Source organism: Gavialis gangeticus, unplaced genomic scaffold (assembly GCF_001723915.1).
Source record: "Gavialis gangeticus isolate Ggan-Ray unplaced genomic scaffold, GavGan_comp1, whole genome shotgun sequence".
Lineage (NCBI taxonomy): Eukaryota > Metazoa > Chordata > Crocodylia > Gavialidae > Gavialis > Gavialis gangeticus.
Window position 1 is genome coordinate 61,486,638 of NW_017729025.1, and position 12,230 is coordinate 61,498,867.

Genomic DNA, 12,230 nt, shown 5'->3' on the forward strand with positions numbered 1-12,230 from the left:
GGGGGGGGGGGGGACTTGCAGACGGCAGCTGTGCTGCTGCTGCTCTGCATGTGCTGCTGTGTGCGAAGTGCTTCTCCATGCTCAACCCACCAGCTGCTGCTGCTCCACATGCAGCACCCCCTCCCCCGCCACCCCAGCTCCATGTTATCCAAAGACTCTGCCAGATAACCAACGTTTTTCTATAACCAGCAATCCCCTCACCCCAGGGATGCCGCATAAACAGAGATTTTACTGCACCTCAGAATGATTGTTACATGAAAAAACAAACTTCCAATTTACTACAGTTCACAAACATTATGTTCAGTTAAATCCACAACATACTAGCATCTCTGCTCAAATTAACCATCACAGAATAGTACAAAGATCAGGACAGCAAAATCAAAATCCTACAAGGGCTGTTCAACTGGTAGCTTGATCCAAAGGAGCCATATGCTAATTAGCCCCACTCATGACTGGAACCAGGTGTTCCTGTCATGAGTTCTGGGATCCTCCAAAAGTTTATATGCAGATGAGGTTCAGCAATACCTTGTCTGGCTCTACCTCATGGAGCATGGGATCACACTAATGGATATGCAACAGGCAGAGAGGGGGCGACCGATTCTAGGTTAACTATTTGGGCCCCTGTTTGGTGCTGTTTGCCAGATATTAAGGCTGGTGAAGATACAGGAATAATTGGAATTGGGAAAGAGAGGTACAGCTCAGCTATGGGAATGAAGAAGAAGTCAAAGTATTCAGTGTAGTGGCTCACCATGACTGGCAGGGGGGAAAGAGTCAGCACTGAGAGGGACTGAACACAATGGGCACCACCATATTCAGGTGGGCTACGCTAACCTACCCTTGTGGTAAGTTCCCATCAGCATGTTTGCCCTATACGGGCCATGTGTTTTATAGTTAAACAGTATTGGCTGCATTTAAATCAACTTCATAGTTGATTTCCATTACTAAAAAACACACATTGCCTTTGGCAGCAGTTGAATGACAGACAACGTATGGATGTGCTTATGGGGGGGCACACCCTATCTTGTATTAGAGCAGATACAATATGAAAGTATTTTCCATATGTTAGGCAAAAGATGGTGTTTTCAGCTACTCCCCTTTTAAATCTTTAGTGGCTTCTGCACTATTTTCAATTAACCCGGTGGGGCCCAACCTTTTTGACAGACATGCCACAAATTAACCAACACAACCTTAGAGTGCCACTCTAATTTTATTTCCCCATCTGATCTGCTCCCTAGCCTGTGTTCCCTACCTTATCTGTTCCTTGCTTTCTGAACTGTGTTGCCTGTCCCTTTCCTAATCTGCCAGGTACCACACACAGAGGCTGTGTGGTACATGTGCTGCAGCTTGGCTACCCCTAGATTAACTAACTTATAGTAAACAATACTTCCTTAGTCCTGTTTATAACATTTTCTTGATAATTTGATTGCAATCAAACAAAAAAATTCTGAGGAAAGAGTTTTGATTATTTTTTTTATCTGTTCTCAAATTAGTCAGTCGCCAATAAGACAGAAAACCAGCACTGAAACAGGCTAGAGGAAACGCTTGCTAGAAGCCTCAAAAATCAGATCTCTCAAATGTTGTACGCTCTATTACTGAATTATTTTTCTTTTTTAACCAATTCCAAATAAATAATGTTGTTGCTGATAGTCAAGTGATATGAGAAAAGCAATTCCCTCAAGTCTGGTCTCCTCCAAAAGAAGTACTGACTTCAGTTGTAATCTCATTAGGTATCTCCTGTTACAGCCCAGAAACAACTGAACTATAATAGTCTTTCATTCTGCAACTACAACTTTCCCTTTCCTGTCCCATGACCCAAGTTAAAAGTGTGACCCTGCCCTCTGCCCCTCTCAAAAAATTTACCCTATCCCCTTCTGTCGGAACAGGTACCAGACAGAGTAGATAACATTTTAATTCTTACCTTTGAAGAGTCCCTTGATACCTCCCATCTTTTTCACCATCTGTGCAAACTTGGTATACTGTGTCAAAAGCTCTTGAACATCTCTGGTAGAAACACCTGAACCTCTCGCTACTCTTTGGATTCTTCCTGGTTGTTTACTGAAAACCTTTGCACCATCCGTACTATCAAGTTCTGCAATTAAAAGACAATGCAAAAATCCATTTCATGCCATACCTTTGAAAGTAATCTACATTTTAATGAGAATTCAGATGAGAATCATGTTTTTGTTTTTAAAGCATGGTTCTGCATTATGTTGCGCTCATTTTCAATGCGAGTGTCGACCTCACAAGCTAATCCACTCAAACTGGGTTCTTTATATCTTGTGCATCTCTATTAGCACCTAAAATTGTACAAAATGTGTTAGACTCAATTCAGTAGCACTGCACAACTGCAGGTCATAATTTTCCTGCAAAGCTTCTATGACTAGTCTTCACAGGCAAGATTAAAATAAACCAACTTGGGCACCAGGGAGAGAGAACACTGGTGGGGTAAGGAGTTGGGAGAAGCCTTTTACTTGCAAACCAAGGAAGTTTTATCTGAACATGAGACAATATGCAGCCTTACAATAACATTTCCAGTAATTTTACCATGCAGAAAAAAATTTAAGTTGACAGTTATAAACAAGTGTAAATGCCTAGTTTCAAGAGTATACTTTGAAATCTGTTCACTTGTAAAGACATAATAACCTCTTTCCAGTAACTGAAATATCAAATAGTGTTTGTACCTTTCAATCAGCTTCATTCTGGAAACCAATAAGCTAGGTACACCCATGTCCTCCTGTGACTAGAACATGGTTGTCTGTACAAATTAGAAATCAGTGCTCTTTCTTCACTGTCCCCACTTCCCCTTCCTCAACCCTCATGCCCCTCCTTGTTCCAATAAATAGACCAATAAAAGATTTTATTCAAGAAACTTAGCTATCCATTGCTGGGGGAGTTATTTCTTTTTATTTATTTTTTTACCTTGGTCATTCATGCTGTCCATTATTGTCATCAATTTCTTTAGTCTTGCCATTGATTCCTGTTCATTGCCCTTGCTCATAAAATCTGTTCCAAAACCAGGGATCATACCCTATATAAATGTTGCAGCAAACAGTTTTAATTGTGTTGGTTTTATAGTTTACAAGAAAAATACATTTAAATAACCTTATTAAGAATGTTGTATATTTTTACTTGGGCAAATCTGAACATATTCACCATAAACAGTGAAAAAGGGGATTTGGCAACATTTTAGCTAGCTGTCAACAATACTACTTTGCTTACTGCAAAAGAGAAAACAAAAACACCACTCAAACTCAAGAGAGTGATGTTTGATTGAAGAGAATATTTTTAGGATAGCTAACCAAGATTTGACTGAAGGGTCCCATTTTCATAATGTTTTGGAATTGTTCATACATGTCTCTCAATGTAAACTGACCTGAAATAAAACAAAAAATGGAAGGTTAGCGAAGGTCATACCTGATGACATGGATATCAATTCTGTTATTACCCATCTTAGATTACACTTCACCATTGGGGGGGGAACCACTCTTCCATCTTGTGCTGCTTGGCTATCTACCAATTCATCATCTGCACACCACATTTGGGTATCTTTAAGTTGCAATGCCATGTCAATAGCCATCCAGTTAACTTCCACATTAACCATTCAAAGTATTTAACTTCACTGTTCAGATTTATCTAATCAAGTTTGCTGCCTGACCCCCACACCAATCCACCCTCAATTAACCTTTACAAGCTCAAGATCATTTTCACAAGGTTAGCTTGAAGTAGCACCCCTCTACCCATTTCATATTTCTAGGGATTGGGAAGGTAACTTACCATGTTTGAGCTTCTCTATAAGCGCTTCATTATCATCCAGCTTTAATTCGTTTACTTTATCTATCAGTCCTTCAATATCACCCATACCTGGAAAAACACAAAGAAAATTCCTTCAAAGTTTACAAACACACATGCCATTTTTTTCTGCAGTCACGTTCTAAAAACGTAACAACTACAGTTAAAAAGAGTACACACCAAGAAGTTTGCTGATGAAAGGCTGCGTTTTGAATGGTTCAAAGTCATCTATATGTTCTCCAGTACCAATAAAAATAATAGGACTTTTTGTGGCAGCAACTCTGTGGTGAAATAGACAGTGAGATTAGACCAAATTAATACTTGACCCCAGACAAATTTTCTGCTCCCAGTCAGCATTATAAACTAACTTAAGTCCCTGCAGTATTCTAGTAACTCCTCAAAACTACTTGTTCAAAAGGATTTGCAATTCAGAATTTGAAAGCTACTTGCTAGCAGAATGCTTCCCAATTGCTAAAAGGTATGGAGATTTACAAAATTGTCCTTACTCTTTACAACTTTTATATTGATCAGGAATAGAAATATATATCTTGTGAATAAGTTTTAGAACAGATATGCAGTCCTCTTCAGTCTGCAGATAGATTTTGTGACTTTTCTGTCAACAAGGTTCTGACAGTTAACAATAAAACTGGCCATCTTAATATGCCAAGTGTGAACAGAAATAAAGTTTGTTACACTTCATGCTGCTGCTAGAAAGCAGAGATACACCAAAATCATTTAGGAAAGAGCAACCAACATGCTGAGAAATAATGGAGATCTCTTTGCTCCCACATCTCATGGCAGAGGGAGACCGATAAGGATTGTGTCTTCCACTTGGTGGAGGCAGAGGAGCTGATAGTATTTCAAGGCTAACAGATACCTACTAGCCAGAGACATAGCAAGATGTGAAGGTAAAACTTCTAAAGTAAGGACCAGTGACAACTCTTTTAGAGATGAGCTGTACTCCATGCATCTGTGGATATGAATGGGGCACCTGGTTTTAAAAGCCTGGCCCTAGGGCTGGCAGACAAGGCCCTGACTTTGTCTCTCTTTTGGAACCTTATTTTAAGGGAAGAATAGAATATTTATAGCAGTTTAAGTGGCTTGGCATTTTGGATGAGTCAGGCAACCCAACAAGTTGATACCAGAATATACCAGACAAGATTGTTTTGCTGGTGTTCTCTCTACTGTCCCTAATCAGCCCAATTTTCACCCATCATAATTCCCCAATCAGAAGGCTTGCTATATCTGACTTTATGTAAGGTTAAACAGACATTTTTTATACTTCAAGAACAGTGGTGCTCATGACCTTGGCCCTGTGGACCTCACGCTATTTATCTGCTCCACCTGCAAGCCAGATCAGGCCCTGTGACTGCCTCTGTGTGCTGGGATTAGGCCCAGCAACCCAATGCACCCAATACAGAACCACAGCCCACAGGGTTCCCCACAGATCTGAGGCAAACTTGCAGGCCAGATAACGTGGTGTCAGAGGTCAAGCACCCTTGTTCTAAAGGATTTAGGACTTGCTTCAACTGCAATACATAGTGCTATATGGCGCTCTCCTAAAAAGCATGGAATCCATGAAAATGTGACTAAAAGATTTACATTATTTTTTACCATATTTGTTAGATTCATACAATCCAAAGATTTGACTTCCATCTCACTGCTAGCAAGTTGTATCAAAACAATAACCTTACAATTAAATACCCCTTTCTCTTCATTGGCATAGCATCTTATGAGCCATATCTAGTAAGACTTACTATATTTTTAGTAGTATTTAAAAAGGAACTAAAGTCTAAGGCATTTACAGAAAAGTTAGCAATGCCATCTGAGAAGATAAACTGGTCATTAAGGAAACAGATTCATAATAGCTGATGCCTAATATTCAAAAGCCACATGACATGCAGCCCATCCCAACAGCTGTCAAGTGGCTGCAACTTCCTTCAGTGGGAGGGATCTGGGATCAGACCAGGAAGGGTTTATTTCAAGGTAAGCTTTAGTACCCTTAAAAGCACATAAAAACAACAAAAAGAATCTCAAAAAGAACTTCAACTTTTCTTCTGCTAATCTAAACACCATATACCTCTACTAGAATTAGGGACCATCTTCTACTTACGCACTAAGGGCACCTCCTCCTTTTGCATGGCCATCAAGTTTTGTCACAATAACAGAGGCTACATCCACTTTATCCTTGAAAGCTTTAGCCTGAGCTTCACAAGCTTGTCCAATTGAGGCATCCATCACGTAAACAATGTTATCTGGTTGCTGGAAAGTTTACAGGAGTGTCATTTCCGTTTCTTTTAAGTCATGTTTGTGCGCTATACTCTGGAACAGAACTTTCAAAGAAGTTTAAAAAAAAGAGTCCTCAGCTACAGTACTTTTAAAGAGAATTAAGGTCATGCAATGATCCCAGCAATCTGAAATTTTTACAAGTTGTTAATTTCTGATGTGTATTATTTGTGAAAAAATGTCCACTTGCTATACTAGTTATCTTCTAATTGGAGAATTATATATTTTTTTTTTTTACAAAGATTACTATTTATTTTGAAACATTTTAGTCAATATTTGATCTAGTTATCAAAGCCTAGTCTCCCACTGAAGTATCAGACCAACTCATAAAGAGGCTAGAGAACATCTTCCTGGCTTTATATTGGAGTATCCACTAAGAGGTCCACTCCTTCATGGAAGCCTTGAGACCCAGTATTCATAAACAACTCCAGTTAGTACTAAAGTGGAAACTGTATATGTTGGGTGCAATTATTTCATCAAAAAGTATAAAGTTGATTAAGCAGATAGCCACTAGCATAATCAAGGGAAAGAGGGGAGGGGCACAAAATATGCCACAGCCACAGCAGCAGTTGATGGCTACACTGCAAATTAGCATAGCAGCAGTCTATACTGCCCTATCTTCTGAGGTCCCTTCCAGCCCTAATGTCTATGAAATCTGTGGCTGCCTCAGGCTACGCTTCTACAAATTGCTAGCAGAGGCATAACTAACAAGGTTTGGGCCCTGGGCAGCTGATCTCAACAGAGGTGTTAGTAAAGCCAGAAGCCAGGGGATTAATGTAGCAGAAAGAGCTGGGTCATGATGAACCCCTTTGTTTATCCAAGTGATAGAGTCAGCAGCTGCAATATTAACCCTCTGGCTGCTGGTCACACTGATACCTACTCCTGTAGCAGTGTCCCCTGGGTACATGGGGTTGACAAGGGCACAAAGGACACAAACCTCCAACTGTCCTGTTTGCAGGACTGGCCCCACCCCCTGAATACTGCCTATTTCAGTCATCAGTGGCAAGGGACAACCACTGATTTGACAGCACAGTAGAGAAGCACCCTCTATACATCTCCATCCAGGACCTGTGCATTTGCTGCCCACCACTTGTTATGCTACTGGCAAATGGCCACAGAATCAAACCTGATAACCACATATGCCGTCAGCTTTGATACTTCCTGAGGATTGTTGCTTAAATGTACAACAGATGGTTATCATAAGATGAATTTGGTCATCAATATGGCTAATAAATTAGCACATCTGTTTCATTTAGGCCAGAACAAAGTGAAAACTGAAATCTTGGTTCATGTATATTTACATAATTACAGAAAAGGGACCATTCTGTTTTTATATGAATCTCTAAGTTTTGGGCAATCCTTGAAATGAGATTATGTTGAAACAAAATGATCACTGTCGTCTATCCACATGATACTTCTAATTCAATGAGCAACACTAAAAAACTAACAAGAACAGTTTAATGAGTATTCTTGAACTATCAAAAATAGAAGGCCAATAAGAGACTTAATTTCTCCTTGTCAGTTTAAAACTGTTGCTACACTTGAAAAATTCTGAAGATACAAGTTAAAGACCTGACATGTTCTGTAGCACCATTTAGGTAAAAAAGAGATGTGTTGGATTAAAGATTTTATAAGGAAATATTACTGTACACTTCTGGTTGTTACTCACTATAGCATTGGCAACTTGTAACATTTCTTCAAACAAAGAGTCTTCCTGTTTGTGACGTCCACTGGTATCAACAATAATTATTTCAAAGTTCTCATTCTTAAATTTCTCAACTCCTTCTGAGGCAATAATCACAGGATCCATTTCTGTGTAACTGTTCAAACACAGAGACACCTAATCAATATGGAAAAAAACAACAACAAAAAACAACACTGTTTGCTCTTCTCTCCCTCCCCCAAGATCTATATCCAGGAAAGTAAGAAAACTGAATTCACACAAGCAATTTACTATAAATCCACCCCAAAATTTCTAGATATACATTCTTAGTTAAACAGACATTTCTTAGGTATGAATGATAAACCTCAAATCTAGCAAACCAGTTTCCTTTTGGTGTCCAGTGTGCTAAAGAAGGACACACAATATGCAATATTTATATCACATCACTGGACAGGGCTCTTCCATCTCTGTTTATAGAATAGGAAGCTAGGCAAGAACTGAGATAACAGATTCAAATGTCATTAAGTAGAGCAATGATGTGCATGTCTACAATTGTCATTTCAACTGAGAGCCCATCTCTGTATCCACTTTGGGATACAAGTGAAGCATTAGCTAGCATTTCAAAGGTCAAAACAAAGGTATTTAAGGTCTCTCTAAAAACCCTGATTATTTACAAGTCATCATATTCTTGTTAATCTTATTTGACAGCAAACTGAGCCTTTGTACAGCTTAGACAAGCTAACATTACATATGTAGCAGCTTAATCATTTCTGAAAGCAAGTGGAAGGAGAAAAGTGCATACCTTCCATAAAAGGGAATTCTTGCTTTTGTTGCATTCTGTTTTAGCTGGTCAAAAGCACCTGTAAGATAGAGATATTTGTCAATGGATTGACAGGTACAAGTGTAGAAAAACTGAATTAGTCATTTAACAAAAACTATTCATATTACCTGCTCTGTAGGTGTCTGCGCATATCAAACACGTTTTCCAGCCTTTCCTCTGGTAATAGTATGCTAACTGTTGAAGTGAAATTCAAAATGAGTTATATTTTAGTGCTTTTATCTAAAGAAAAAGTCTTCTCCTAAAAATAAGAGATTACACATCTTCCAGCAACTAATTCACTGGAGCCCTGTATTTTCTAAAGGGCAAAGGTAAGACAGTTTTCCCCACAGTCAAACTGCTTGAAACTGAGATAGTACTTGACATTAGTAATAAATGTGATCTCAGATCTTACAGCCTCTTATGTTTTGATATAAATATTTTTTTCTACTACATAACCCATTAGCACTTAATGCATGGTGGATTTTGCACGATATGACAGTCAAGACAGGTTTGGAATGAAGCACGGAACTTCAATTTCCTACACTAGTGATGACCAAATAAAGTTGGGAAATGCTTGAAGTGAGTGGAAAGATGGAAAATCATTGTAATGATCACTAACTTTTCGTATTATGCCAACTTGAATCATGCAAACTGGGTTCTTGGTCCTGAATTTCACAACTGATAAATCGAAGACAGCTTTAGGAACTTCTCCTAAAGCCATATATTTTTGCCTTTGCAAAACAAAAGCCTTTCATTATATCTATATAAATTAAATCTGTTATTCCAGAGGCCAAATCATTACAGTCTACACATGAAGAAAGCAGATGGAAACAATGGTCCGAAAGCTTTTGAAGTTGGAACAAGCAATGATGCATACACCATAAAGCAAAGTTGATGATGATTTTGACAAAAGGTTATAAAAAATAAACAAATTAATCTTCCACAGTGAAATGCAGGTTAAAACTAGTATAATCTATTTGTTCACTGTACCATTAAGTGATCACATAGCCGAATGCTGCTTTTCATGTGAGCATTTCCAGAGAGATCTCCAGTCCAAAAAAAAAAATACCCCCACACATTTAATAATATTTGAAACAATGTGTCCCTTTCTGCAGTACTAAAACTAAAACAGGCCACCTCTGCCTTGAAAGCTCCTCTTATAAATAGCACTGTACTAAATAAAGTAAGCTCTACTTCTAACCATGGAAATATGCAAGCCATAAATAAAATCTACTAGAAATCTCTCTTTTGAGAACATTTTAATTTTTATTAAAATGTTATAATAAGACTTAAAGTTACCTTTGAACATGTTGTTGTTTTACCGCTTCCCTGCAACCCAACAAACATTATAATATTTTGTTTTCCTTTGGTTGGTGTCCAGGCTTTGACTCCAGGATCTACAAGCTGTAAAACAAAAACATAATAAAATTCCCCACTTCCAATTTTAGCATTTATTATAGTCAGTTAAGCAAGCATACAGCTTCTTCTCCCAAGTCTGTCCTGTTGGTCAGTCTGATTTTCATAACTAATCAAATGGATTAATTTATTCTTTTAAAAGGATGGCTGATCTATTATTACTGCTACTGTTGTTATTGTCTATACAGAGTGTCAGTTAAAATAGTATGGGCATTTTGTTCTGAACAGCATATGTATACAATGTTTCCTTGAGTTCAGATTTGGTTGTTTTTAAATTTTAGTACACATACAAGTTAGTCTAAGAAGCAATAGTTGATAGAGTATGCAGACATGCACAGTGCTGTTAACCTGGAGCAGAGTGAGATCTGGTCACAAATTTATCAGTTTTCGTGGCTTCTATTCAGAACCCTAACAAGCAGGTCTGTGCAAAGCAGCAAGTATTTCACATTTGGATTCAGCCAATTTGGAAGGACAGTGATTCAATTCAGTGATTCGAATTCCCAATTCAGATCCAAAGATTCAGCACCGATTTGGAGATTTGGCCATAAAACAAAAAACAGGCAGCAGTCCTCACCACACTGGACACAGCTGTCTTCAGCTGATAAGTCTGTTGTGGTGGGCAGTGGTAGATCAACACCTCCACAGCAAGGGAGAAGTTGGGGCTGGGACAAGCTGCCCAGCTGGGCCAGGGGGGCGCAGGACTTGGGGAAGGGAGCTTCCGCCACTGTGCACTGCCATGTGCCACTGGTCCAGGAGTGCATGGAAGTGGGCATGTGCCCCTGGACAGGTGGTGGAGGGCACTGGGAGCAGGAGCTATGCTCTCCCACCGCTCACCCAGCCTCCCTGCACCTCCTGGACAAGCCACAGCTTCGCCCGGGCTGGGCAAGCAGCCACAGGGCACGACAGCCGATGTGCACCCAAGTCAGGGAGGGGCTGCTGGCAGGGGCTATGGGGAATTTTAGGGTGGCTGAAGCCCCCCCACACCATAGCCCCTGCTTCACTGCACTCTGCAGGGCAGACAGAGCCAGGGCTGCGGCTGGAGCTACCTGCCCGGAGCACAGCACAGCCCAGCCTCGCCCAGCACCGCCCAGCCCAGCCCAGCCCACACAGATCTGGGGCACATGCCCACCCCTCCTGAACCAGCAACACGCAGTGGCGGGAGTCCCCCTTCCTGAGTCCTATGCCCCCTGCCCTGGCTAGGCAGCTTGTCCCAGCCCCAAAGCCTCCCTCGCTGTGGGGCCATTGATTTGCCCTGCCCCCCACGCCCCACCCCCTCCAGACTTACCAGCTGGAGGCAGCTGTGTCCAGCATGGTGAGGATTGCTGCCCATTTAGTCTATGGCCAAATCTCTGAATCAGCACCAAATCTTTTCCTAATTAATTCGGAGGCTTCCGATTCAATTCTGACCTTTTATTTGGTTTCTCGATTCGATTTGGATTCAGAGATTTGGCCGCCGAATCTCTTCCAAATTGAATTAGCTACTGAAGCCTTGCATAACCCTATGAACAAGCATCTTGTCAGCAACATTGATTCTGCTGCTGCAAAAAGACAAGAAATTGTGGAAGCAGGCATTTAAGATAAATATCCTGGTTTCGTCGCTCAAAAAAGGATGAAAAAAATGGAGTAAATTTAATAGAGATATCCCAAATATTTGCAATGACTAAGCCTATGGTGTGGAAAGGGAGAAAACAGAGAAAAATGCTCTTCTCAGGTCTTAGAGTGTTAGAGAACTGGGGCCTTCAGATTTGTTAGCCATCTTCCAACTAACTGACATACCTGGTCTAGAACATGCTCCAAGCACACAGCCTGCAGGCTAGATGTGACCTATGGAGCCACCAGTAGACCACTAGAAGTTGGGGGGCCTGGCCTGCTGTTCAGTTTGGGACCCTTTGGTCCCACTGGCCATAGCCACCATTCCCAAACTCCTTCCCCTGAATCCAGTGCCATTATCAGACCCCTCCCACCACCAGCAGATCTCTTTCTACTGCCACTGGGGCCACCACAATGCTCCAGGTTGGAAATGGCCCACAAGGAGCCTTGTGGCTAGGGTTTAATCCAGGACCCGAAGTGAGTTTGACACCCTTGTTCTGACCATAAGCTTTCACAGGCTTAGAAAGCAGGTAAGTTTGGGAAGACTTCATTGAAGGCAGCAAAAGCTGGATCTCTGGGACAACCACTGGCACTCCAGTCTTCCAAGAGGAAGTTTGCCAAAACATTTAACATCATGTAAGAGGTTGGGGAGGTCAGGCGGGGGGG

General features: G+C 40.6%; 1 protein-coding gene across 2 annotated transcripts in view; it reads right to left on the bottom strand.

Moving 5' to 3' along the window:
* SRP54 (signal recognition particle 54) overlaps positions 1-12,230 on the bottom strand; it is a 31,551-nt gene that overhangs the window by 1,968 nt on the left and 17,353 nt on the right. For both annotated transcript variants that reach the window (XM_019518892.1, XM_019518891.1), the window contains exons 5-14: positions 9,858-9,962; positions 8,687-8,753; positions 8,541-8,598; positions 7,745-7,895; positions 5,903-6,051; positions 3,970-4,070; positions 3,775-3,861; positions 3,300-3,373; positions 2,920-3,028; positions 1,919-2,089 (exon numbers count right to left, since the gene is read on the bottom strand). In XM_019518892.1, coding sequence (XP_019374437.1) covers positions 1,919-2,089; positions 2,920-3,028; positions 3,300-3,373; positions 3,775-3,861; positions 3,970-4,070; positions 5,903-6,051; positions 7,745-7,895; positions 8,541-8,598; positions 8,687-8,753; positions 9,858-9,962 — 1,072 coding nt within the window. The remainder of the gene's footprint in view (positions 1-1,918; positions 2,090-2,919; positions 3,029-3,299; positions 3,374-3,774; positions 3,862-3,969; positions 4,071-5,902; positions 6,052-7,744; positions 7,896-8,540; positions 8,599-8,686; positions 8,754-9,857; positions 9,963-12,230) is intronic.